This window comes from Symsagittifera roscoffensis, chromosome 3 (assembly GCF_963678635.1).
Source record: "Symsagittifera roscoffensis chromosome 3, txSymRosc1.1, whole genome shotgun sequence".
NCBI lineage: Eukaryota > Metazoa > Xenacoelomorpha > Acoela > Convolutidae > Symsagittifera > Symsagittifera roscoffensis.
Window position 1 is genome coordinate 37,256,364 of NC_087064.1, and position 26,661 is coordinate 37,283,024.

The window sequence follows — 26,661 nt, forward strand, 5'->3', positions numbered from 1 at the left end:
TATACCCTCAGCCGTTAGGTGAGGTATAATTAAGTTGTCAAGTCTATGCTAATCGCTGACTATGAAATGAGAAATAGAAAAGACTACGATGGTAACTTAAATTCATCGGTCTATGTTTAAGTCTGGACGACGCTGACCTCGAAGCATTTGAGATACAGCGTTTCATAATAACTATTACATATGTTGTTAGGTATAGATAGATACTTATTTAATTCCAGACTTCTATATGTATTATGTAATCATTTAGGTTTATAATATGTAAACATTACCAACTGGTAGTTTTAGCACCTGATTGTACATTGTTTGTATGGAATGTTTTACTATGATATCCGTATGGATAACACTTCCCTCCTTTTAAGAAATTGAGTTCTCAATTTAAGCTTGATTTAGATCGTCCTCCTGCGAATTATCTTTGGCTTGTCCTCGCGTTTCCGCCGATTGTTGTTTATCGGTTTTAGGTATGTCAGATGATCTCTGTTGTGGGGAAGTTTGTTTTTCGTCTTCTTTCTCTCTCTGGAACGTCATTGAATTTCCTCGAATAGGACTAATCGATTGTAAGAAATTCATTGCTTCTTCAAAATCTTTACTGAAAGAGTCTTCAGTGATCTGCGGCTTGTCTAGAATATACCGCGAGCTTGTGGTTCTTGCAATTGTATTGGTCTTAGTCATATTTCGGGTGTTTTCGGGCGTATCGCTACTCATGTGGACTTCTGTACACACTATATCATCTGATGACGCCAACGATGCTGTTTGGTGTGTCGTGTCCTCATTGTATTTTGTGATTTGGTTTTCGTCATTTTTGTCATTCAGATTGGAGGTGCTAAGTTTCGTCGGTGTAATATCCTCCGTATTTGTGTGTTCGATGGTTGCTACTGTGAGTGGGGCTTCAGTGTTTGTTGAGATGTTTCCAATTGGGATGGCATTTCCGAATTTTCCGGCCAGCGTGCTTTTTCGTGATCTGGTTGATCTCCGTATTTCCGGTGATTTGGTTTCTGGTGTGGCCTTTAAGTCAATTCGTTTTGCTGCAGGTTGTTTACTTGGAGATGGGGATTTATGGTCGAGCTCGTTATCCGATGAGAGTGAAATCGATGTATCACAGTCGAATTGGATGGTTGCAGGGTCGATTCTTGCTTTCTTCTTCGGGCTAACCGTTCTGTGAGGTACTGCCTTTGCCGGGAGGCGTTGCGTGATCGATTTGCTTCTTTCCCGGGCATTCCCTTGCTGTGTTGGTGTAAATGTAGCCAATAGTTTCTGTGGACCTAGGGCTCGCCGATTCAATGTCTGCTGAATTATCTCCTGTGTTGATTTTGGTGGTGGCTTTCTAGGGCTTTTCGCTGAATTTCCTGATGTTCCTCCTTGTGCCCCTGTGCTAGGTGTCTTTGTCTCTAAAATACGCTGCTTAGCTCTTGGTAGGTGTTTATACGCGACAAAATCCTTTAGTGCCGCTGGTCTACATTTTCCATAGACCCTTGGATCTGGTATGAATGCAAGACCGTCATGCCTAATTACCCTAGGTTGTTTCCCATCTTCCCGTATCCACGCAGTGTGTGGAGAGTAATTAATTATTGCGCCGTTTTCGATGATTTTGAACTGCGCCCCAAATGTTCCCGGATTTTTTGTTTTTCTGGCAATTGTCCCCGTTTTTCTAGCAATTTGTTCGAGGCGTAGTCCTGTTTTAGGATTAATGGTATGTGCTGGACCTTTAAAACGATCCTTTAGAAATATTAATGGGGCTCTTCGTAATTTTTCTTTTTCTTGTGATGTTAATAATCTTATGGGGTTACGAGTCCTTAGTTTATCAAAATCATTCGATTTTTCTTTTAGAAAGGTTTCCTGAAGTGATCTGGCTTCATAAGGCTTATTTGTCAAAGGTAGGTGCGCACCTATTGGGAATTTTTGAAGTAGCCTCCTGTCGAATTCCTCATCGCTGCTGTCTAATGTTACTGCCTCCGTGTGTGCGTCTGCGTCCGGCTGGTTCTGTGCTCTACGTTTTCCTGAGTGTGATTGTGTGTGTCGATTAGCTTCGGTAGCACTTTTATCCGCGACAGTTTGTGCTGGTGGGGCCGGGTTGAATGTTGGTTCTGGCACGTATTGGTGCTCGGGTGTGGGCTTCATTTTGTATTTCAGGTCTAGTTCATCCTCGCTGTTTAAATCCCTGTTCCACATTGATTCCGCCGACAACGCTGGTTTTGCGAGTACTTTTTCGTCTAAACATGATAATTTAGTATTTTCCCACGAAAGGTTTGACAATTTAGGCGATGTGCTGAGGTTACTTATGGGAGTATTAGCTTTTCTACCGTAGTGAGATTCAAACGGTGTAACTTTTGTAGAAGAGTTAGGTGTAATACGGAGGGTTTTTATTAATTCAGCTACGTCCGATGCTAACTTATATGGACGATTTGTTTTGTCAATTTTCATTATCGCTAGTCGTGATTTTAATGTTCGTATGAGTCTTTCGACCATGCCTATCGCTCTATGGTCGTCCACCGGTGCGAAAATCAGTTTTATAGTGTGAGATTTACAATATATAAGGAACTTTTTGGCTCTGAAACCTTGTGCTTGGTCACATCTGATAGCACGGGGTACACCTTGGTTGACTATGTGATTTTGCATAAAACGGATGATTGTATCCGCTTTTTTATTTGTAACAATTTTTGCGTACGGAAAGCGTGAGAAGCGATCGACACCCACCAATATATAAACATCCTTATCGTTTTCGTCCGGTAAGGGTCCTGCGAAATCTAATTGGATTTCCTCATTTGGTTCTACCACCGCGTCCAATGTTGTGAAGTGTTGTTTACCCGAGATAACCTTAAAGTTCTTACCCTTTTCCCGACAGCTTTTACAGTTTTGTGCCGTTGAGACGATGTCTCTGTGAAGGAACGGATACCACACATGCTTCGCTGCTTCTAGCATTCCCCCTTGTCCTGGATGTGTGAGGTGTAAAGCATCCATCAGTGTAGGCCTCAGTTGTTTCGGTATGACGACGCGGTCGTCGTAGAGAAGAATGTTGTCCCTGACTGATAGGCGATGCCTTACATTGTAAAAATAAGGGCCGTAGCAGCTTTTGATCGAGTCCCACTTTTGTTGCTTAACCATTGTTAAGAGTGGTGATAAATTTCTATCTCGTTTGGTAGCGGCTGCTAGGAAGCTTACGTCCATCACCTTTCGTAAATTCTTTCGGAACATTGGGGTGTCTTCATCTTCTATGCTGGCAATAGTTTGGCTTTCCGTGTCCTGTTTTGATGACTGGTTGTTGTCGGTTTGGGTTTGATGGTCTGTGTCAGGGGATTGATCTATTTCCAGTGTCTGGCAAATGGCATCAGCTTTCTTGGATTCAATTCTGTTGAATGTGAAGCTGTTTGTAGAGGGTATGACCTGATGTGTCACGTCACTGAATGTAAGTTCTGGTGGTGGGGGTTTAGATAGAAGTGCATTAAACGATGCGTAATTGAGGGGAGAGAAGGTGAGTTGGGTTTGGGCTGCGGTATGTGCTTTCCTTGTTATGCGGCGAAAGGGTGGTAAAGTCATGCCTTGTTGTAATTGTCTACTCATGTTGTTTTGTTTTTCTAGGTTTGAACTGTTTGAAATTGAGTTAATTTGAAATCGACTTGATTTGAGCAATTGACTACGCAGAGTGAATGCAGTTTGTGTTTGAATCGAATTTGAACGTGCGAAGTTCTCGTTCCGGTCGAGCTTTTTGGTGCCTGGATAATTAGCCGTTTTGACGTTATTCCAAGCGGCGTTAATACTACTGCTATCTTGGAATTCTACGCATTTTACGAGGTCATCGTTTAGTGCTACTACGAAATTTTCATCCCAGTACGCGGGGGGTTGAGGTTTTCCGACCGGGTGTCGTGAGATGTAGTCAATGAGACCCATTTTACTACCAGCTAGGTGGTGTATGTCAAAATCGAATGGAATGAGTCGATCAATCCATCTGGTTAACCTACTTTGATAGGTTTTATTGCCCCTATTACTTTTTAATGCACCAACTAATGCTTGATGGTCCGTTATTAAAGTAAAGCGTCTGCCGTATAGGTAGTACTTGAAGTGCTCAATGGCCCATACTGCGGCTAGAAGTTCGAGTTCGTTTACCGAGTATTTTTGTTCGCATGAATTTAGGAATCGTGATGCATACGCAATTGTGGCCCAACCATCCGGTGTGTTTTGTTCCAGGGCCGCGCCTATACCTTCGCGGCTGGCGTCACAGACAATTCGGGTGTCTCGGTCCGTTACAAAATGTCTGTTTTCTGTTATGTTCTTTACGGCATTTAATACATTTTTGAAAGCTTTCCCGTTTTCTTCATTCCACTGGAAATTAAATTTATTTGCTGTTGATAGCAGTGGTCTAAGGGGATTGCATAGCTGAGCTAAGTTTGGGATGAATTTGTTGAGGTGATGAACTGAACCCATGAAACTTTTCAATTGTTTGAATGTTTTTGGATGAGGTAGGTTTATAATTGCGTCCGTTTTCTTATGGATAGGTATGGTGCCGTGTTCGTTTATGGTAAATCCCAACCATTCTACTTCCCTACAACCAAATTTACACTTATCGATTGAAATAGCCATGTTTTCCGTATCTAGTTTGTTCAGAACTTTTGTTAATTTTTCAATATGCTTCTCTTTCGTGCCATGGGATATTATTAAAATATCATCTAGGAACGCGAAAGTGTCCTTCTCGTTGTTGAGTGTCAGATCAATGGCTTTCTGAAATTCTGCGGGCATATCAGTTAGCCCGTAGAAACCGGTTTGGAACTGATATGTTCCCGTTGCTTTTCCTCCAATTATGCTGAAGTTACACTGCGTACGGGTTGTTTCGTCTAGTGGTAGTTGACTGTACGCGTATCGTAGATCTATTGTTGAGAAATACGTCGTTCCTGGCTTATTTGTACCCTCTTGTGCCGATTGTGCTATATTGTCTAACAGAACGTCAATATTTGGCATCTGGTACTTATTTTTGTGGATCGATTTGTTTATTTGTTTTGAGTCCATGGCTAATTTAATGGATCCATCCTTTTTAACAGTAATGACGATAGGGCTTATGAATTGGTTGTCGTTACATTTTTCAAGTCGAGTGATGTGACCTTGATCGATTAATGATCTAATTTCGTGTTCCACCTTTTCTTGTATATGAATTGGAATTCGACGCCCCCGTTGTTGTAAGGCTTTGAAATCCGATAAAAATTGTGTATGGACCATATGGTTTTTTGAACGTCCAATTCGTTTACACAATCCCGGATACGTACTTCTGACCCACGTTACAATTTGTGTGTCTGAATTTTCAATACTATTAACTTGACATACTGACTTACCAGCTGGTTTTCTTTCTTGGTGTAGCTGGATGCCAATTTGCGGGAGAAGATTCCGCCCCAAAATGTTCGCTCGCCTGTCGTCCACCACAATGAAGGACGCTGTGTGGATTGTCCAACCTCCTGATTCGATTGGGGCGGTTAGTCTGCCAAGAGATGGGATTTTGTAGCCATTGTAGCAGACCATTCTATTAGCTTCGTCATCCTCTCGCATTCTTGTTCTTACCGCTGATTTTACTGTTGTGGCCAGAAGGTTGGCTGTTTTTTCGTTTACGAACGATGTTGGTGATCCTGTGTCGGCAATAAAAACGATGTTGTTTTTCTCCGAGCGGACCCTTATCAGGTGTCCTTTGAGATCTGTGTCCAATAGTTCTTCTGCCCGTCTTGGTTCAAAATTTATCCAGTTTGTCGATGTATCGTCCGGATGGATTAACTCCCACCCTGGTATGACGTCACCCGCTTGTAGGTAATTTACGTATGCTGTCATATCAGTATCTTGAAGTTCTTGTTGTTCTTGGTTGTCTTCCTGGATTGCATTAACCTCACTTGATCTGCAAAGTCTAGCGAAATGGCCCCTTTTAGTGCACTTGTTGCAGATTTTGTCACGTGCCGGACATTGTGCTAAGTGATTTCCTGAAAATGCATTTCCGCATTGGAAACAGTCTTTCTTTTGTCCAGTTTTCTCGGGATAGTTTCTGGACGTTTGTCCTCCTCTACTGCGACCACCTCGCTGATGCGCTTTAAATCCGCCCCGCTTTTGAACGAAATTTACCGGTTCAGATTTAATATTTGACATTCCGGGATGATTATTTGTCGTTCCCTGTTTTCTAATATAGAGCTGGTTCTCGAGGCCTCTTTCGCGTTTTATTGCGTAGTCCAAAGCTTGTTCGGGAGTTTTTGTTTCGGCCAGAAGGTCTTTTTGAACTTCGTCGTTTGACATGTGTGCTATAAATAGGTCTCTGACGATCTCGGATTCGAGACTAACATCGTTGCATGCCGTGCATTTAAAGTTTCCTTTTACCACCAGTTCCGTAAGTCCGCAGTGGAATTCTTCCAGAGATTCCGTTTTTCCCTGTTTGCGTGTGAAAGCTTCGTAACGATCGAAGGTTACGTTGCGTTCTTTAACAAATAGTTGCTTAAGGAGTTTCCAAAACTCTCTGGTTGAGGTATCCTGAATTCTGAGATTTGGATAAAATTGTGTTACTCGTCTTTGGCCCTCCGTCCCCAAACACAAGTATATGTAACTTCTGCATTTGATATCGGCTTCCTCCCATGGTATGCCGTCGACTGTGGGGCCAAGATTATCCAAGTGTTGGCATTGGTTCTCCCATGTTACACGTTTCTCTTGGTTTCGAAGGTTTCGATCGCGTATTTGTTTGTCTGTTTCTCCGTCTATGGGGAGCTCGTATCCTGGTTCCTGGGGTTTTCGAACAGCTGGGGGGTTATGTAGAAGCTTGTTCAAATTCATTCCATCTTTGGCGATGATGCCAAGAAACAGTTGCTGGTTCCATTTGTCCCACTCTATTGGTGGTTCCGCGGACGCTTTTTGCCAAAATGGTGTAATCCCCAATGGATTTTTTGTGACTGCTGGCTGCGCCATGTTATACCCTCAGCCGTTAGGTGAGGTATAATTAAGTTGTCAAGTCTATGCTAATCGCTGACTATGAAATGAGAAATAGAAAAGACTACGATGGTAACTTAAATTCATCGGTCTATGTTTAAGTCTGGACGACGCTGACCTCGAAGCATTTGAGATACAGCGTTTCATAATAACTATTACATATGTTGTTAGGTATAGATAGATACTTATTTAATTCCAGACTTCTATATGTATTATGTAATCATTTAGGTTTATAATATGTAAACATTACCAACTGGTAGTTTTAGCACCTGATTGTACATTGTTTGTATGGAATGTTTTACTATGATATCCGTATGGATAACACAGGGCTTCGTCCTGATACGAACAGTCTTGTTGATTTTTTGCTTACTTTCTTTCTGGTGTTTACAGTTTCAAAATGAACTCGAAAGTAACAACAAAAATGGAGGCAATAAATTTTTTTGAAAGACTGCATCTTAAGTTGTATAAATCAATCATACTTGTGATTTCCTCATCGGCATTAGAATTATAAAACTGAGCCAAAATGTCAAGATATAAATACAAGCGTCCATCTATGTGTCCCATTGAGATCCGACAAGCTGTTGATGCACGTCATAAACGTGACAAATAAACGGATTGGTCCTAAATTTACTGCTACAAATGGGATGTAATGTCGTTAAGATTTTTCCGCTCTTTCCATGGACGAAAAATCACTGAAAGCGCCGACTCGGGTAGAAGTGCCAAAATCTCTGAATATGAAAAAGAACGCCGTGAAATTTTTTGAGTGTACTTGCGATGTTACAAGCCCGTTTTTTGCAAAAAGATGAACTGCGAGAGCCTGCTGAGTCAAATGTAGCGCTAGAGGACGGACCAATACAAGCCTTCGAAATTTTGACTGTTTTGTCTGATATTTTCTCTTGTTCAAATATTCGTATTCACACACCTTCGCGGTCAATCAGACCTAGCTTATCTAAATGGTTGGACTTTGGATTAAGCAGGTCAATGCTTCATATAATAACTCGACAGTTTTGATTTAGCTTCAATTTAATAATCGATTATGAATTACAATATCGAAGATAAAATCCTACTCATTTTCAAAAGCGAGAAGTTAATCGAGCGAATATGTTTAGACGATTGTTTTGGCTTTTTAGCCGAAAAAAGTCAGCTTCAAGTTACGGTAACACAATACACGTTGGATAAAAATGGGCAGCGGAAAAAGAAAATACATCAGCTTCAAATAGAAAATGAAGAAACATTCCAAAAACTACAAGGTGGGCTTAGTTTTTGACCACTTTTAAAAATCTATAAAAACGGAAGCGGAAATAAAGGTATTTTGCTTCAAGTTTAGTTTCAACCAGTGTTCAACTAGTGTTGCTTAGATGATAGGCAAGTTTTTGGCCACTCTAATTAAGAGACCGAACTAGCAAGTGATATTTCTTACACTGCTAATAGGTTGTAGCTTATTTAGATGATTTATCTGAATTATTTCAAACTGAAAAACAGAAGCTCAGATCCCTACTTGTGATTATCAACCCATTCAGTGGGAAGAAACGCGCCCTCCAAGATTTTCACAACTTAGTCGCTCCGATGCTGTACGAAGCCAGAATCCAGTACAAAACACAAACCACACGAAGCAAGCAACACGTCGGCCAGATTATAGAGCGAATTGACTTCGATGTTGTGAACGAATTGGTTCTTTTTGGAGGCGACGGGTTGCTTCACGAGATACTAAACATCATAAACTCTTGGAGCGAGGGCAAGAAATGCGAGTTCCTGGATAAAATATGCTTTTCGGTGCTTCCGGGTGGATCGGGCAATAGTATTTCGGCGGCGCTTCTGATCGAGAGAGGATGGCACGGGCGAGCTCGGAAAGTGTCTGTTGAAAACAGTGCCTTCCTTTTAATCAAAGGTTAGATAAATTTCATTCAACCAGCGTTGCGATGTTTTGTTGCTTTAAAATTTCCAGCTTTTCCAAAGAAAAAATAACAAAACGGTTGACGTAATTTAGGACGTAAGATCCACTAAAATATAGCCAATTACAATGATGATGATTGAATGGCGAGCAATGATTGAAAGGCCGCGGAGGTTGACCATTCGCATCAGCTCTAGATCCTAAGAGAATGCCCAATTTATAAGAAATACATAACGATTTTTTGAATGTCGAGCCGCACAACTTTTTGTATATATGTATATGTATATATATATATATATATATATATATATATATATATATATATATACACTCTTTCCCCGATCCTAATTTTTTCTTCCTGATTTTGACAACCTCGACGAATGCTCGTAGAGCGTTAACTATGGTATCATAACTAGGGGCTGATTAAGGGGGAGGAGCCCCTGCTGACGCAAAGAGACCCCTTTGAGGCTATTTCAAGAAATCCATTGGCCAACCCTATAATATTTTTAAAGGAGCCTTAGGCGCCAATATATACTAATTTTGAGGGCGAGCTCACGCCGAAAAACTTTTTTTTTGTGAAACTTTCCAAAAAGTGCTTTAAAAAATTGTTTGCGGCGCAGAAGTAATGGTCAAAATAAAGTTTTCATAGTGATCTGGGAGAGCTCAGAAAATGCATTAAGTCGAGCTAAACAATGTCGACAAAATTGTTCGAAAATCTTACGCTTGCGTTATCAAATCGGAATATAGGCTTTTTTCGGGTTAACAATTTGATTACTGAACGACTTGAATCACTTTCTTAGTTTCTTGGTTCGATTCATAACTAACTGAAAATTCTGAGCGTCTCCAGTACACTTAGTCGGGAGATAACGAATACGCCTGGGACGGCAAAGGCCCTGGGTTCGAATCTGACCATGACCAGTTTTTTTAACGGGCACAATTCCGTTTCAAAAAAATTGTCAGCTGATGATTTGTCTGCTTATGTTTTGTCGGATTATTTACCAAATCTTACAATTTTTTGCTGTATGCAGTTTTCAGAGTAGCTGCTTGTCATGTTTTCATTTACTCCTTCAATTTGTAATTCTACTAACTTTGACTTCGTATTTTTCCTTTTTTACCCGTGTGATGTTTTTGCTTAAAACTTTTTTTCGGCTTGTATTTTATCTACTTAATAACCTAATTTTGGGTCGTTCGACGGAATCATAGTTTTTATGCTTTCCTATGGATCGCACAAAACGTTTTAAATCTCAAAATAGAAATTATAGTTAAATTTTCTATGGGCAACATTTTTTTGATCGAATGTTTTCAAATATTCAACAAATGCCGTCGAATGTGTTTTCGGACGAGTGTTCCGCAAATAGATTATCAGTTCAGACAAATTTAGATTTTTTTAGTTGTAATTTTTTCAAAAAAGTTTTCGTTTTTTTTATTTAGTTGCTTCCTGTCCTGTATGCTAGCTTGCAATGCTATTTTTGTTGTATCGCAATTGATGCGAGGCTCTGCTTAGCCTCTTTATATGAAAATCCGCCGCCGTCCCTTCCTCGAGAAAGCCCTAGACCCTTTTTTAATCTAATTTAATTGCTTCTTAAGAAAAACAAAGTATTTTAAAAAACGTCGGAACATTCTGTGCAACTACCGCAGCAGCTGGTTTTAGTTTTTGCTCCATTCACCTAACGAAGTAAGAAAAACCATAGTTTGAAACCCCATTGGTTTCATATCATATTGAAGCCCAATTGTTCGTGAACCGGATTTTCAAAAACATTGTTATTGGGCTCAATTAGATTTTAACGCTAATTTTGCTGTCATTCTCTTTCACTTTTGAATGTTTTAACCTAATTTATTCACCTTTAAAGAAAAAAAATAACAGAAAAATTATAAACAAAAATAAAGTGTGATATAAAATCTACTGGTTTTGGTCAGATTTAAAAAGAAATCATAAAAGTAGTTTTCAGGATAAATTCGACAAAATTTGATGTTAGAAGCTGACCTCCTACAATTTTAACGTTAATTTATATATAAAGGCTTCTCATTCTTGTGTTTTTAACCTAAGGCAGTCACTCTTTGCAGACAAAAATAACCATGAAAAAATCGAACATTTTTTTTGATATACTTTTCTTACTTTTTCTATGGTTTTAAATTTTTTGAATTGTTGAGGTCAAACACTCTGTGCCACCTGCACTGCAACCAGCTCTTCTTGTCTCAAAACATTTTAGTAAGAATTCATGATTTTTTAGGAACAATGGCCAAAATTCCTATCTGCGAAAATATTTTGAATCAATCAACTGCTATTCTGTCGGTTGAGAAATCAGCAATTGGGTTCGGGGCAGCTTCCACCTACAATGCTGAAAACTTCCGCTCTGTGGGACCGGCACGTTATACTGTTGCCGCTATACATGAAATCTACAAGTGCTCAGATTATCAAATGCCCGAGTTCAACTTTGCCGAAATTGAGGAACATTTGTGGTCAGTTGACTACTCAGAATATCGAAAGATTTCAGGTTCTGAAGAAGTCTTGTTGGAAAAAAGTACCAAAAATGGGAAGGAAATTTGCATCAAAGATTATTTTTCAACTGTTACAATTCACAACAACCCTTCGTTTTACGAGACAATGGACCCTGACGGAGTTCCCTTTGTGCAGTTAGGCGATCCGTTTTTCGCAATCAGTTTTATTCTACCGATTTCACGATGGCAAATGGTGGATTTCTTTTTGAAAGTGCAACAGGGAAACCAGGCTTTTGTTCTATCGCCTCTCAATTCTATCTTTCTCGCTGATAAACTGTCGATGAAATTTAACGAAGAAGAGAAAATTACAATTGATGGGGAGGCCTACAGCTGCAAGGAGTGGCAAATATCTATGAATGGACCCCAGATCAAGATCATCTCATAATCATGGTTATCTAATCATGGTCTCCGAGATTTACTTTGAAGAAATGAAACATTATAATAAATTTAAAAATATTTCAGTTTCCGGGCAGTTTGGAAAACTATTTTATCGAAGGCTCCACCAAAAGAAAAGCTTACAACTGTCAGATCGTACCCTCGCAAAAATTCTTGGTTAAGTTTGCTTCTACCATGTTTTCTGACACGGCAAAAGTAGGGTTTGAAAAAAATAATCCATAAAAAAATTTTCAACAGCATTTTTTAGGTAAAAGAGTGATAAACGATTTTTTTCTTAGTTAGTTGATCAAGAATAATGTGGTGATGGATCAATTTTCAAGCCTGTGCTTTAGACAATCTTTCAAATTAAACACAGAGACGAGAGCTCTGCATCACTTGCGATACAGCACGAGCGTAAAAAAAAAGAAGTCGAAAAAATGAGAAATAAGAAAAAAACTCGGCGAAAAAAACTTCGTAGATCTCGATAAAAGAGGATCCCAGCTAAAGCTAGAGGTAACTGTTTGATAGTTTAGGAATTTGTTATAATGATGAGGAACAAAATGGGTAAATTCAAAAAATGGACTTAGCCCAAAACCTTAGTTGTTTCTCTAATAAAATAACTTAAAAGACTGAAAAATTTTGAGAAATAGGATTCTGAGAAATCACATTTTTTTCTACAAAAAATTGGGAAGTCACGGCTTCTGTAGGAAAAATATCGCAAACGGTTCTTCCATTTGACCCTTTATCCCAAATTTCATAGAAAAGTCAAAAAATTTCTAAGAGATGATCAAACGCTCAAAAAAAATGACTTTTCAAAATCCATAACATTTTTCTGCAAAATGAAGGACGTGGCAGTTTAACCAAAGAATATTGTCAAAATTGGCTTTCCTGACTGAACACTTAACCTAAGAATTAGCTCGGTAGTTTTCTTAGGTTTTCTCATGAGTACTTTGTGTTATGAGGCCAGTATCCTTCGACATATTAATTAGTTTTGAAGGAAATTTAGCTCTCCCACTCCGCCGTGCTTTATGAGCTGAAGACAATCAGCTACGCGGAGAAACTCAGTCCAGATACTGAGGATATCTAAATTTGTGGCTCTGCATTGACAGGTAAAAAGGCGACTGTATCATGAGAGCTTCGAGTTCAAATTTCACAGACATTATGGATTATAGGGTCTAACCTACTCCGCCAATTATTCAGCAAAGGAAAATATCCTGATCGGAGCTGAGCAAGTCTGCATCTGTCGTCACTATTGAAACGAGTACTTTGCTTGTATGGAGATTTTAAGCCCCTTCTTAGAAGCCTTAGTTTAAAAATTTACATCGGCACACCATTCGGCAAACAATGCGGCCATATATTTATCATCAAGGGATAGATTAGGACGTCTCTCTATGTTCCATGTTTGTAGGGGTTCCATGTCTGTGTTCATGGGGATGTGTAGTACCGATGCATTGGGTCCAGATGTAAGAAAAGTGATCTGTTTAATGCTTTAACAAGAAGAGAGAGAGAGAGAGAGAGAGAGAGAGAGAGAGCTGGTGATAAGAGCATAACCTAGTGGGACTCGTTCTTTTCTTTTACGTTCGCTTGATGCCTGACTTGTACACTCGACGTATGGGGATCGGCCTTGCAAAATAGTTTAGTATTTGTTAGTGAGGGTCGTTTTAAGAAGAAATTAGCCGTTAACAGTATGAAATGCAGTGAGATCCATAGTTTAGTATCGTTAGACAAGGTCGTATTAAAAAGCAGTTCGCCGTTAACGGTAACAAATGCAGTGATAAGGTCGAAAGTGACCAGTAGCGCTCTACGACAGGTTTTTATTTTGTTAGAGCCCTTAGTTATCTTGAGGCTGATACAGATAAGCCGTTCAATGCACTGGCTCAGTTTGGGTAGGAGTCGTATGTATAAAAGTTAAGCCACGGAAGACAGCAAATATTTCAGGATCCTTACCGGAATTTTATGGTGGGATAATTCCATCGATCCTGCAGTCTTGTGGGATGTTTGCGTTATTTAGTGATGTGTTAACGTTGATGATGTGCGTTATGCCGACCAAACCAGGGTAGTGAAGGTGAACAGGTACAATCTTATCAGGATCCAGGGCCTTATTGATTTTTTAAATTTATTTGTAGTTCATAATTCTTCAGCAGTGAAGCTGGTTGCTTCCAATGGGATTTTTCTTTTACGCATTTTGTTTTGTTCTTTGTCAAAATTATCTGCAGAGGAAGTTTATGGTTCAATAAAGCGCCTGGCGCACGTTTTAGCACCATAAATTGAAATGTCCTTTGTTTAAAAAAAATTGTTTGTTAGATGTCTGCAGTGTATTAAGTCCTAAACGAGATTTAGCGTTCGATTTTTACTTGCTTGACTATACTCTGTTTTCTCACTTTTCTAGGAAAAAAATCCACTTTGAGCGCTATTGTTGTGTATTACATTATTAGTTTTGATTTATGGCTATGATGTGGATGACCAGGGTGTTATTGGAAATTTGCTCTTGCATGCGCTTGTATGTGCTTCTCGTAGCACCATGGGTTATTGCATGACGCGGTTTGTGGATGTTATCTCTATACATCTTTTCATCCTTAAAAACGTTGCCTGGAAATTACGCCTTCAGAGTTAATTCTTCTGACGGAATTTTAACAAGTGTGCTTTCCTGGAATTAATGTATTTGCGTTTCTCTGCTTTAAAAAAAAATTCGATGTCGCAGGTGAATTGTACGATAATTAGGACGTGACTCGTGTCAAATATTAGTTCAATGCTCCAACTTTCATTCATGGCTAGATTTGCTGTACGAAGTGTAATGTCCAGTGACCTTGAACAGATGTTGGTGACCCGAGTCGGGAGGTTTTTATTTAAGAGAATCAAGTCTATTTATTTCTCAGCGTTCGCTTGCAGTTTTGTCCTTTTTTGTGTGCGTTAACGTCGTTTGCTCATTGTGTGTGTTAGTGTAACTTGCAATGGCAGACGACTTTAGGTTTAGTAAGTAATTTATCGAGGCCGAGAACCCTTTGGAGCAGCTTAGTTTTCGAATGCAATTGTTTACCAAGAAGAGAAATGAGTTGCCTGATATAATTTGTATTTCTTGTTGTTTTCTGTGACTGTCTGATGTGAGTAGTGTGAGTAGGGATTGTTTGGGCTATTAGATAATTTTTTTTATCAGGGGTGGATGCAAAACATCCGCCTTTGCCATTCGTTCCTTAGGGCGGTTGATGGCCACTATTTGATACCCAGGAGGGTCTTTCATCACAACATCCAAGTTTTTTTTCTTGTATAGAGTCTATTTCAATATCGCTCGTTTTGATGTGCTCTTTGATTACCTCAACTTTGTTTTTTTTTCATTCGTTGAGTTTGAACTGAAGATCATTGAACTTGTGCTTTCTTTGGTTGGGACTAGTTGTGGGTGATTTTAGTACATTTGAGGTGTACCCAGACATCGTAGTGACAGCAAACGCTATACTGAGGGCTTTTGAATTGATGATCGGACCCAGTACAACTTGAGGTCCGGGTTTGTTGTCAGTCATAATTTTTTTAGGCGCAGTGGGGCTCGCTTGTTCTGCTCCATGTTTATAAACCGCTGTCTGGTGTTGGAGTTATTGAGGAGTTTGATTGCTCTTGCAGTCGTGTCGCATAAGCTTGGTTCTGCACTGAAAGTCGCCTATCTCCAGAAACATAACAAAATTGGTCATTGGTTCAATTGATTGGCTTCGATATGTACAAATATTAACATGTCATTGCTGAATACAATCGTGGTAGACATGTGGCTCTCAATTTTTTTCTAGTATTAAAATAAAAAGAAGTGTTTTCTAGAAAATCAAGGTTTTTCAAAACATTTACTGGTATTTAAAACACTCAAAAAAACGAAATCAAGCAAACTGTTAGAGTGATTGATTACATTCAAACCGAGTATCAATTAAACTTGTTATGGAACAAGTTGGCCGCAAACTTTTGCTCGCAGGGGGCTATTCTAGAAGGACCGAATGGGCGAAAAAACTCGTGAGCGAAGGACCACAAACAAAATTAGCCAAAAATCAAATTTTAAAAAGAAGCGATTGCCATTCAATTGAAATGAAATAAATGAAGCAATTTTTTGCTTCTTTCATAACGAAACCCTTGAAATATTAAAAAAAAAAAATTGTTCCGATTCGGCGGCGGTCAGTGACAATTTGAAATATTTGCATATTTCTGCCGTTTTAATATTCGGGCAATATCAATATTCAGCCCTAGAAATGTTAACTTTCTTTCCCAATTTTAGATTACTGAAATCTGATTGGCTGATTTTAAATTTCGCGCATTCGGTCCTTCGCGCATGAGGGATTCCACCGTGATCGAATGTTTTCCGGCTCGTTTTGATTAATGCGCCACAATTCATTCAAATTAGCTGTCTGAAGTGCATTAAGACTAGCGTGTTTGTATTTAGGATCGAACGAATCTGCTTGTCATATGATAAGGTTTTCTAAATGAAGAAAAACAGCTGTTTCAAAACTTCATTTGTTAGACAAAACGTAGAAATTTTAAAGCATAATGTTCAAAGTTGTGCATATCATGTTTTTGTTCCGACTTTCGATACGAAAGTAACGGAATATGTGTGCTCGGGGTGGGTTTTTTTTTCTTCAGACAAATTTCGACTTGTAACTAGCCATTTTTGACGTAATTTTTTTTTCACTTGAAAAGTATTGTTGTCCTAAGCTTAAATTTGAAAAGATATTTTAACTGTGATCATTTTTCGTGAAGTTATGAGGGTTTAAAGATTGCCACCTTGGCCATTTTGACCAATTTGGGACAATTAACGCGCGATATAATTCGCGCTATTAACGCGTAAGCGGAGATTTAATCCGTCATAGAAATCGTTCCAAATTGGTTGAAGGAAGCTTGTTCGTCATAATTGATTTTTTACAAGGAACAAAATCTATCTTTTTGTATTTTATTTGGCGTGTGGGGGGATGATTTTCATTAAAAATTTCCAATTAGAAAAAAATAAAATTTCATTTTTTTTATTTCATTTAATTTTTTTATGTTATTACTACTCCATAAACCTTAAAAGGCAGTCGGAACATTCAGGGCTTCGCCCTGATACGAGCAGTTTTATTAAAATTACAACTACCCATAGACAATTTTTGGATTTTTGTAATGAAATTTATTTGCTTCAACAGTTGAAAATTCTGCTCAGAAATTTTTTAGTTCCTAAATACTAACAAAACTGCTCGTACCAGGGCGAAGCCCTGAATGCTCCGACCGCCTTTTAAGGTTTATGGAGCAGTAATGACATTTAACAAATTAAACGAAAAAAAAAACAAAATGAAAATTTTTTTTTTCTAAAATTTATTTTTTTTTTAATGAAAATCTTCCCCCCACACGCCATGGTAAGTACAAAACAATAGATTTCGCTCCTTGTAACAAATCAATTATAGCAAAAAAGTTTCTTTAAACTAATTTGGAACGATTTTTAAGACGGATTAAACCTCCGCTTACGCGTTAATAGCGCCAACTATATTGCGCGTTAATTGTCCCAAATTGGTCAAAATGGCAATCTTTAAACCCTCATAACTTTCCGAAAAATGATCACAGGTGAAATATCTTTTCAAATTTAAGATCAGGACAACAATACAATATGAATGATATGAAAAAATTTTGTCAAAAATGGTTAGTTGAAAAGTCGAACTTTGTCTGAAGAAAAAAACCCACCCCGAGCACAAATATTCCGTTACTTTCGTATCGAAAGTCGGAACAAAAACAAATTTATGAGCGTTCCCCTATTTTTGGAATTTTCACAAACCTTAGCAGAAGGATGAGTAAAAACAAAGGCAATTCTTTTTAAAATATCAAAAAAAGAAGTTTTTGTTTTACAAAAACAAAAATATCTATAAATTATCTTTTTTTACCCAATAACAACACATTTCAAAACAGGCAAAAAGTTATTTGTACAGAGAAGCTTTGATGATTATTTTTTGTGGAGTCTTTAAGCAGCTCAGCATCCTCCACCCAAAAAGAAACCAGGTCTCACTAAAAAAATATTTGTGGCAGGAACTTTTTGTTTCTTGAATGCACCTGGCGATTCTTGTTTAGTTTACTCTGATATCTACAAGGACACTTACACTGGAATTCTTTCGCAAAGTATCCTACAGCATGCAAATGACACTCATTTTCTCATGCAATTCTGTTACAACCTGCATTTTTTATTCAATCGAGCAAATGTCATTATTTTCTGATGATGTTTAAATTACTCTCTCAAAACGATATGCAGATGAAGTTATCAATTTCAAACATTCTTGATTGTTTGCTTGCAAACATTCAAGTTTGGTTTTTAAAAAGGTATGCAAAAATTTCAAAAAAAACTACAATTATACTAAAAAGAACTTGACCATACCAAGAATCAAGATAATAACTCCTCTCAATCTTTTAGACTTATGAACTTTCAAACTTAAAAGAATCAATTTCCGACAAACCCAACACAATAAAAAAAACAAATTGATTTGTAGACCAAAGCAAAATGGCGAACCTTTGAAACCAAATAATTACTAAAACATTACTAAAAAAATAGAGCAAATGAAAATATTTATTTGCTTGCAAACATTCAAGTTTGGTTTTTAAAAAGGTATGCAAAAATTTCAAAAAAAACTACAATTATACTAAAAAGAACTTGACCATACCAAGAATCAAGATAATAACTCCTCTCAATCTTTTAGACTTATGAACTTTCAAACTTAAAAGAATCAATTTCCGACAAACCCAACACAATAAAAAAAAAACAAATTGATTTGTAGACCAAAGCAAAATGACGAACCTTTGAAACCAAATAATTACTAAAACATTACTAAAAAAATAGAGCAAATGAAAATATTTATTTGCTTGCAAACATTCAAGTTTGGTTTTTAAAAAGGTATGCAAAAATTTCAAAAAAAACTACAATTATACTAAAAAGAGCTTGACCATACCAAGAATCAAGATAATAACTCCTCTCAATCTTTTAGACTTATGAACTTTCAAACTTAAAAGAATCAATTTCCGACAAACCCAACACAATAAAAAAAACAAATTGATTTGTAGACCAAAGCAAAATGGGGAACCTTTGAAACCAAATAATTACTAAAACATTACTAAAAAAATAGAGCAAATGAAAATATTTATTTGCTTGCAAACATTCAAGTTTGGTTTTTAAAAAGGTATGCAAAAATTTCAAAAAAAACTACAATTATACAAAAAAGAACTTGATCATACCAAGAATCAAGATAATAACTCCTCTCAATCTTTTAGACTTATGAACTTTCAAACTTAAAAGAATCAATTTCCGACAAATCCAATCGCTTATATTTCAGATCATTTGGCCATGTAAAATTTTTTAACAAATTTCAAATTACACTGACAAAAATGGTCGGCAGGCAAAAACAACTAGGCTCATCAAAAAAAATCATTTCTATCGCATTTGAATTGTAGACCAAAGCAAAATGGTGAACCTTTGAAACCATATGATGATTCTTAATTGCTTATATTTCAGATGATTTGGCCGTGTAAAATTTTTAAACAAATTTCAAATTACACTGACAACAATGGTCGGTAGGCAAAAAAACTAAGCTCATCAAAAAAGATCATTTCTATCGCATTTGAATTGTAGACCAAAGCAAAATGGCGAACCTTTGATACCATATGATGATTCTTAATCGCTTATATTTCAGATCATTTGGCCGTGTAAAAGTTTTTAACAAATTTCAAATTACACTGACAAAAATGGTCGGTAGGCAAAAAAACTAGGCTCATCAAAAAAGATCATTTCTATCGCATTTGAATTGTAGACCAAAGCAAAATGGCGAACCCATGAAACCATATGATGATTCTTAATCGCTTATATTTCAGATCATTTGGCCGTGTAAAAGTTTTTAACAAATTTCAAATTACACTTACAAAAATGGTCGGCGGGCAAAAACAACTAGGCTCATCAAAAAAGATATTTTCTACGCATTTGAATTGTAGACCAAAGCAAAATGGCGAACCTTTGAAACCATATGATGATTCTTAATCTCTTATATTTCAGATCATTTGGCCGTGTAAAATTTTTAAACAACTTTCAAATTACACTGACAAAAATGGTCGGCAGGCAAAAACAACTAGGCTCATCAAAAAAGATCATGTCTATCGCATTTGAATTGTAGACCAAAGCAAAATGGCGAACCTTTGAAACCATATGATGATTCCTAATCGCTTATATTTCAGATCATTTGGCCGTGTAAAATTTTTTAACAAATTTCAAATTACACTGACAAAAATGGTCGGCAGGCAAAAACAACTAGGCTCAACAAAAAAGATCATTTGTGTCGCATTTGAATTGTAGACCAAAGCAAAATGGCGAACCTTTGAAACCATATGATGATTCTTAATCGCTTATATTTCAGATCATTTGGCCGTGTAAAATTTTTAAACAACTTTCAAATTACACTGACAAAAATGGTCGGCAGGCAAAAACAACTAGGCTCATCAAAAAAGATCATGTCTATCGCATTTGAATTGTAGATCAAAGCAAAATGGCGAACCTTTGAAACCATATGATGATTCCTAATCGCTTATATTTCAGATCATTTGGCCGTGTAAAATTTTAAAACAAATTTCAAATTACACTGACAAAAATGGTCGGCAGGCAAAAACAACTAGGCTCATCAAAAAAGATCATTTTTATCGCATTTGAATTAGACCAAAGCAAATGGCAAACCTTTGAAAGAAAATAATGATACTAAATTGCTTCTATTTCAGATCATTTGGTCGATGTGAAATTTTTCAACAAGTTTCATATTACAATAACAAAAATGGTCATTAAAAACCAACAAATTAGGCGGACAAAAACAATTGGGCTCATCAACAAAAATCATTTTTATCGAAATTGATTTATAGACCAAAGCAAAATCGCGAACCTTTGAAACCAAATCATGATACTTAATCGCTTCTATTTCAGACCATTTGGTCGGTGTGAAATTTTTCAACAAAATTCAATTTACACTGACAAAAATGGTCGGCAGGCAAAAACAACTACGCTCATCAAAAAAGATCAATTTTACCGCAATTGAATTGTAGACCAAAGCAAAATGGCGAACCTTTCAAACCAAATAATGATTCTTGATCGCTTATATTTCAGATTATTTGGCCGATGCAAAATTTTTCAACAAATTTCAAACTACACTGACAAAAATGGTTGGCAGGCAAAAACAACTAGGCTCATCAAAAAAGATCATTTTTATCGCATTTGAATTGTAGACCAAAGCAAATGGCGAAATTTTGAAAAAAAAAATCATGATACTAAATCGCTTCTACTTCAGATCATTTGGTCGATGTGAATTTTTTCAACAAATTTCAAATTACATCGACAAAAATGGTCGGCAGGCAAAAACAACTAGGCTCAACAAAAAAGATCATTTGTGTCGCATTTGAATTGTAGACCAAAGCAAAATGGCGAACCTTTGAAACCATATGATGATTCTTAATCGCTTATATTTCAGATCATTTGGCCGTGTAAAATTTTAAAACAAATTTCAAATTACACTGACAAAAATGGTCGGCAGGCAAAAACAACTAGGCTCATCAAAAAAGATCATTTTTATCGCATTTGAATTAGACCAAAGCAAATGGCAAACCTTTGAAAGAAAATAATGATACTAAATTGCTTCTATTTCAGATCATTTGGTCGATGTGAAACTTTTCAACAAGTTTCATATTACAATAACAAAAATGGTCCTTAAAAACCAACAAATTAGGCGGACAAAAACAATTGGGCTCATCAACAAAAATCATTTTTATCGAAATTGATTTATAGACCAAAGCAAAATCGCGAACCTTTGAAACCAAATCATGATACTTAATCGCTTCTATTTCAGACCATTTGGTCGGTGTGAAATTTTTCAACAAAATTCAATTTACACTGACAAAAATGGTCGGCAGGCAAAAACAACTACGCTCATCAAAAAAGATCAATTTTATCGCAATTGAATTGTAGACCAAAGCAAAATGGCGAACCTTTCAAACCAAATAATGATTCTTGATCGCTTATATTTCAGATTATTTGGCCGATGCAAAATTTTTCAACAAATTTCAAACTACACTGACAAAAATGGTCGGCAGGCAAAAACAACTAGGCTCATCAAAAAAGATCATTTTCATCGCATTTGAATTGTAGACCAAAGCAAAATGGCGAACCTTTGAAACCATATGATGATTCCTAATCGCTTATATTTCAGATCATTTGGCCGTGTAAAATTTTTAAACAACTTTCAAATTACACTGACAAAAATGGTCGGCAGGCAAAAACAACTAGGCTCATCAAAAAAGATCATGTCTATCGCATTTGAATTGTAGACCAAAGCAAAATGGCGAACCTTTGAAACCATATGATGATTCCTAATCGCTTATATTTCAGATCATTTGGCCGTGTAAAATTTTTAAACAACTTTCAAATTACACTGACAAAAATGGTCGGCAGGCAAAAACAACTAGGCTCATCAAAAAAGATCATTTTCATCGCATTTGAATTGTAGACCAAAGCAAATAGCAAAATTTTGAAAAAAAATAATGATACTAAATCGCTTCTACTTCAGATCATTTGGTCGATGTGAATTTTTTCAACAAATTTCAAATTACATCGACAAAAATGGTCCTTAAAAACCAACAATTTAGGCGGACAAAAACAACTGGGCTCATCAACAAAATTGTTTATCGAATTTTAATTGTAGACCAAAGCAAAATAGCGAACCTTTGAAAGCAAATATTGATACTTAATCGCTTCTATTTCAGATCATTTGGTTGATGTGAAATTTTTCAACCAATTTATATTTACACTGACGAAAATGGTCCCTAAAAACCAACAATTTGGGCGGACAAAAACAACTGGGCTCATCAACAAAATTCATTATTATCGATTTGTTTGTAGACTAAAGCAAAATGATGAATCTTTGAAACCAAATAATTACACTTAATCGCTTCTATTTCAGGTTTTTTGGTCGATGTGAAAATTTTCAACAAATTTCAAATTACTCTGACATAAATGGTCCTTGAAAACCGACAATTCGAGCTGTCGAAATAACTGGGCTCATCAAAAAAAATTGTTTTTATCGCATTTAATTAGAAGCGGAGTTGCGCTTCGTAAAAACCAGCAAAATGAACGGTTTAACTAATGAAAACTAGGAACAAATCAACTTGTTTTAAGTTTTTATTACCTCCTACTCTACCTGTTACGTGCGATAGAGGAAAGAGCGCACTGTATACTTTTAGTTGTTCAAATGTAGCAATTAACAACTTCTGTAGAAAATTATGCCTCTAAGTTAATCTTATTTATTTCGAATCTTAATACGTTTCATTCAACGACCATATGTTTTTGCACCAAAAATCATGAAAAACAAGCAAACAGAAGTTGATACAAAAACCTTGATGTCGAGTTTTTTTGACAAGGTCGAGAAAAGCTAGATTACCAAAAAGTTCATCTCTTTACTAAATAAGACGACAAAAACTTGAATTTGCATCGAATCAAAACTTACGAAACTGTAATAAAGCCGTAAATTTTCGAGCAGGCACACGTTCAACCAAAAACAGAAAAACTGTTTTCCTAGACAAGCAAAATTACATTTCAAACCGAATTAAATACCCAATTAAAGATTAGGAAACTTGTTTCGCTCATCCAACGGAGCAATTTGATGACAGTAATCCGATCACGCATAAGCAGAAAAACTATTAAGCCCAAAAAACCAAATATTCATTTAAGCGCTTAGAAAACTTGTTTCGCACATCCAGCGACGCAATTTGGCGCCATTAATCCGATTACGAATCAGTCAAAAAAACTTTGAGCGAATTAAACCAAAAAAGTGTAAAAAAAACTAAACAAGAATAGCCGATTACTGTGCAAGTACCACAAAATGTTCCGATCCTAGTCTTTAAAAAAACTACAATTTTTTTTTCAAATTAGTGTAGTTTTTTTAGCGTGGTGTGATAGAAAGGTTTGAGCCAACACTGTAATTTAGGCATATTCGACAGTCATAGTATTATAGGCAAACAAAAGCACACTTTTGGATAAAAATCACTAGAAAAGAAAAAAATCATATACGAGCAATATTTTTTAAGTTTTTGCAGAAATTGTTCCAAGTTTTCGATTCCCAAAATGGCAATTAAACATTCCTAAGACTAATTTTACTCAATTAAAATTTAGCAATAATGAGTTATTGCAACGACCTTAATTAAGCATAAATAAGAGTGCTCGCTGGCTGTAAGCGCTCGAATTAAAAAAAAAGTCAAAAATTTCAAACCGGTTTTTCTCGACACTGATAAAATTCTTTCGAAGTTTTCCAACGTCGTTTGAATCACGACTAAAAAAGTTTTAATATCATATACCCCTCAACTCTTTCCGATAATAAATGGCTGTAGCTGATTTTGCGTGGAAATTGAAAAAAAAACTTAATCACATCCGAATACGAAGTTCCTCCACATTTTTCAATTGGTCGTAATAAAAACAATAATTATACCCAACTGGTGTATGTAAACTTGAAACGAACATAAAATTTCATAGAATAGAAGCGGTAATTGAAACGCAGACAAGCTCAAAATATTGAGCAGGACATGCTCAAAATGATTCAGTGAAACTGTTGGACAAGATGTTCACAAAAACATTATTTTCCGAAATGAAAACACTTACAATTCGCGAACATAGAAATCACATGCATAATAAATCCGTTCAAACAATTCATGTTTGGACAATCATTGCTAAGAGAAAAGCTCTGACCTTGTAGCTAAAAGCAAACAATTTTCCTGCTACTTCTAAGGACGTATAAAGCACTTCTAATTTTTTTTCATTTAAATTTGGAAAAAGACGGCTGAATATGCAACTTAATTCTTCCATTAATTTCTATCTAGAACTAGTTTTTGAGTTTGAAATTGTAAATGGTGGCGTTGGAGTTCATGACGCATTCTAATTCTGAAATGGAAACTAGTTTCAAGCGGTTCCTATGTTCATAAACAAGCTTCAAGTACCGACTATTGAGCGATCACCTTCGCTCCTTGGGATTACTCAATTGATGCTACTATAAAGCTACCAATTTGTCAATTTTCGTTCCACAGCCAAACTTATGAGAAAAAAATTGCGCTTTATTTAACGTTTCGTATAAATCGGCTTTTCACGGCGCGCGCTTCCCCGCCTAAAAGGAACATGTATAATAGTATTAAGTGGGAACCCACTATGTGGTCAGTGGGCTGAAGCCGAGGGGGAACGGGGGCCGTCTCCCTCAATCCTCGACTGTTGATTAACGCCTCCAAACAGAACCGACTGCCATTTGCTTGTATTGAAACTCTCATGGAATACTATAAATTTTGACTGATATTATGTAGCAACCGCTCACTAAACGCATTCATTTTTGACAAACTGTCCTCCATTTTTTATAGTGTAACAGCATTCAGATACCATTTCGTCATTGGAAGAGGTATAACCGGTCATTGAAAGATCTCAAGTGACCATAACCGGTCATTGGAAGTTCAAGTGACCGGTTATTACATGGATTTCCTTGACAGATAATTCAAAACACGAGGCAAGCATGATATTAAACCAATTGTTAAACTAATAAAACTCACACTTAACTCTTAGCCATGTGGGTTTACACACCATTATTCAAGATAAAGCCTATCCGGCTTTGAAGCAGAATTGCTTCTGTGGCATTTCTGATGTGTGTTTAACACTGACACATCTGTTCTTCCCAATTTGTAGTCAAAGCAGTGGCTCTAACAATGCAAATGTGATTGTTGATTAAACGTTGCATTGCGTCTATTTCACATCATTTGGTCGATTTGAAAATTTTCAACAAATTTCAAATTACACTGACAAAAAAATGGTCTCAAAAACAACAATTTAGGCAGACAAAAACAACTGGGCTCATCAACAAAAATCATTTTTGTAGCATTTGAATTGTAGAATTGTTGAAAGCAAATAATGATACTTAATCGCTTATATTTCAGATCATTTGGCCGTGTAAAATTTTAAAACAAATTTCAAATTACACTGACAAAAATGGTCGGCAGGCAAAAACAACTAGGCTCAACAAAAAAGATCTTTTCTATCGCATTTGAATTGTAGACCAAAGCAAAATGGCGAAACTTTGAAACCATATGACGATTCTTAATCGCTTATATTTCAGATCATTTGGCCGTGTAAAATTTTAAAATAAATTTCAAATTACACTGAAAAAAATGGTCGGCAGGCAAAAACAACTAGGCTCATCAAAAAAGATCATTTCTATCGCATTTGAATTGTAGACCAAAGCAAAATGGCGAACCTTTGAAACCATATGATGATTCTTAATCGCTTATATTTCAGATCATTTGGCCGTGTAAAATTTTTAAACAAATTTCAAACTACACTGACAAAAATGGTCGGCAGGTAAAAACAACTGGGCTCAACAAAAAAGATCATTTCTATCGCATTTGAATTGTAGACCAAAGCAAAATGGCGAACCTTTGAAACCATATGATGATTCTTAATCGCTTAGATTTCTGATCATTTGGCCGTGTAAAATTTTTAAACAAATTTCAAATTACACTGACAAAAATGGTCGGCAGGCAAAAACAACTAGGCTCATCAAAAAAGATCATTTTTATCGCAATTAAATTAGACCAAAGCAAATGGCGAACCTTTGAAAGAAAATATTGATACTAAATTGCTTCTATTTCAGATCATTTGGTCGATGTGAAATTTTTCAACAAATTTCAAATTACACTGACAAAAATGGTCCTTAAAAACCAACAAATTAGTGGGACAAAAACAAATGGGCTCATCAACAAAACTAATTTTTATCGAAATTGATTTGTAGACCAAAGCAAAATCGCGAACCTTTGAAACCAAATCATGATACTTAATCGCTTCTATTTCAGACCATTGGATCGATGTGAAATTTTTCAACAAAATTCAATTTACACTGACAAAAATGGTCGGCAGGCAAAAACAACTAGGCTCATCAAAAAAG

General features: G+C 36.6%; 3 protein-coding genes across 3 annotated transcripts in view; 1 reads left to right on the forward strand and 2 right to left on the reverse strand.

Moving 5' to 3' along the window:
- Positions 1–26,661, reverse strand: part of LOC134841434 (uncharacterized) — a 325,189-nt gene that overhangs the window by 194,609 nt on the left and 103,919 nt on the right. The gene's annotated exons all lie outside the window — the stretch shown is intronic.
- The window catches only part of LOC134841433 (uncharacterized), a 189,579-nt gene that overhangs the window by 58,996 nt on the left and 103,922 nt on the right, over positions 1–26,661 (reverse strand). The gene's annotated exons all lie outside the window — the stretch shown is intronic.
- On the forward strand, positions 7,896–11,785 carry LOC134842478 (uncharacterized). The gene is made up of 3 exons (XM_063858839.1): positions 7,896–8,183; positions 8,381–8,821; positions 11,056–11,785. The coding sequence occupies exons 1-3, from the start codon at positions 7,970–7,972 to the stop codon at positions 11,706–11,708; spliced, it is 1,308 nt and encodes a 435-aa protein (XP_063714909.1). The 5' UTR covers positions 7,896–7,969; the 3' UTR covers positions 11,709–11,785.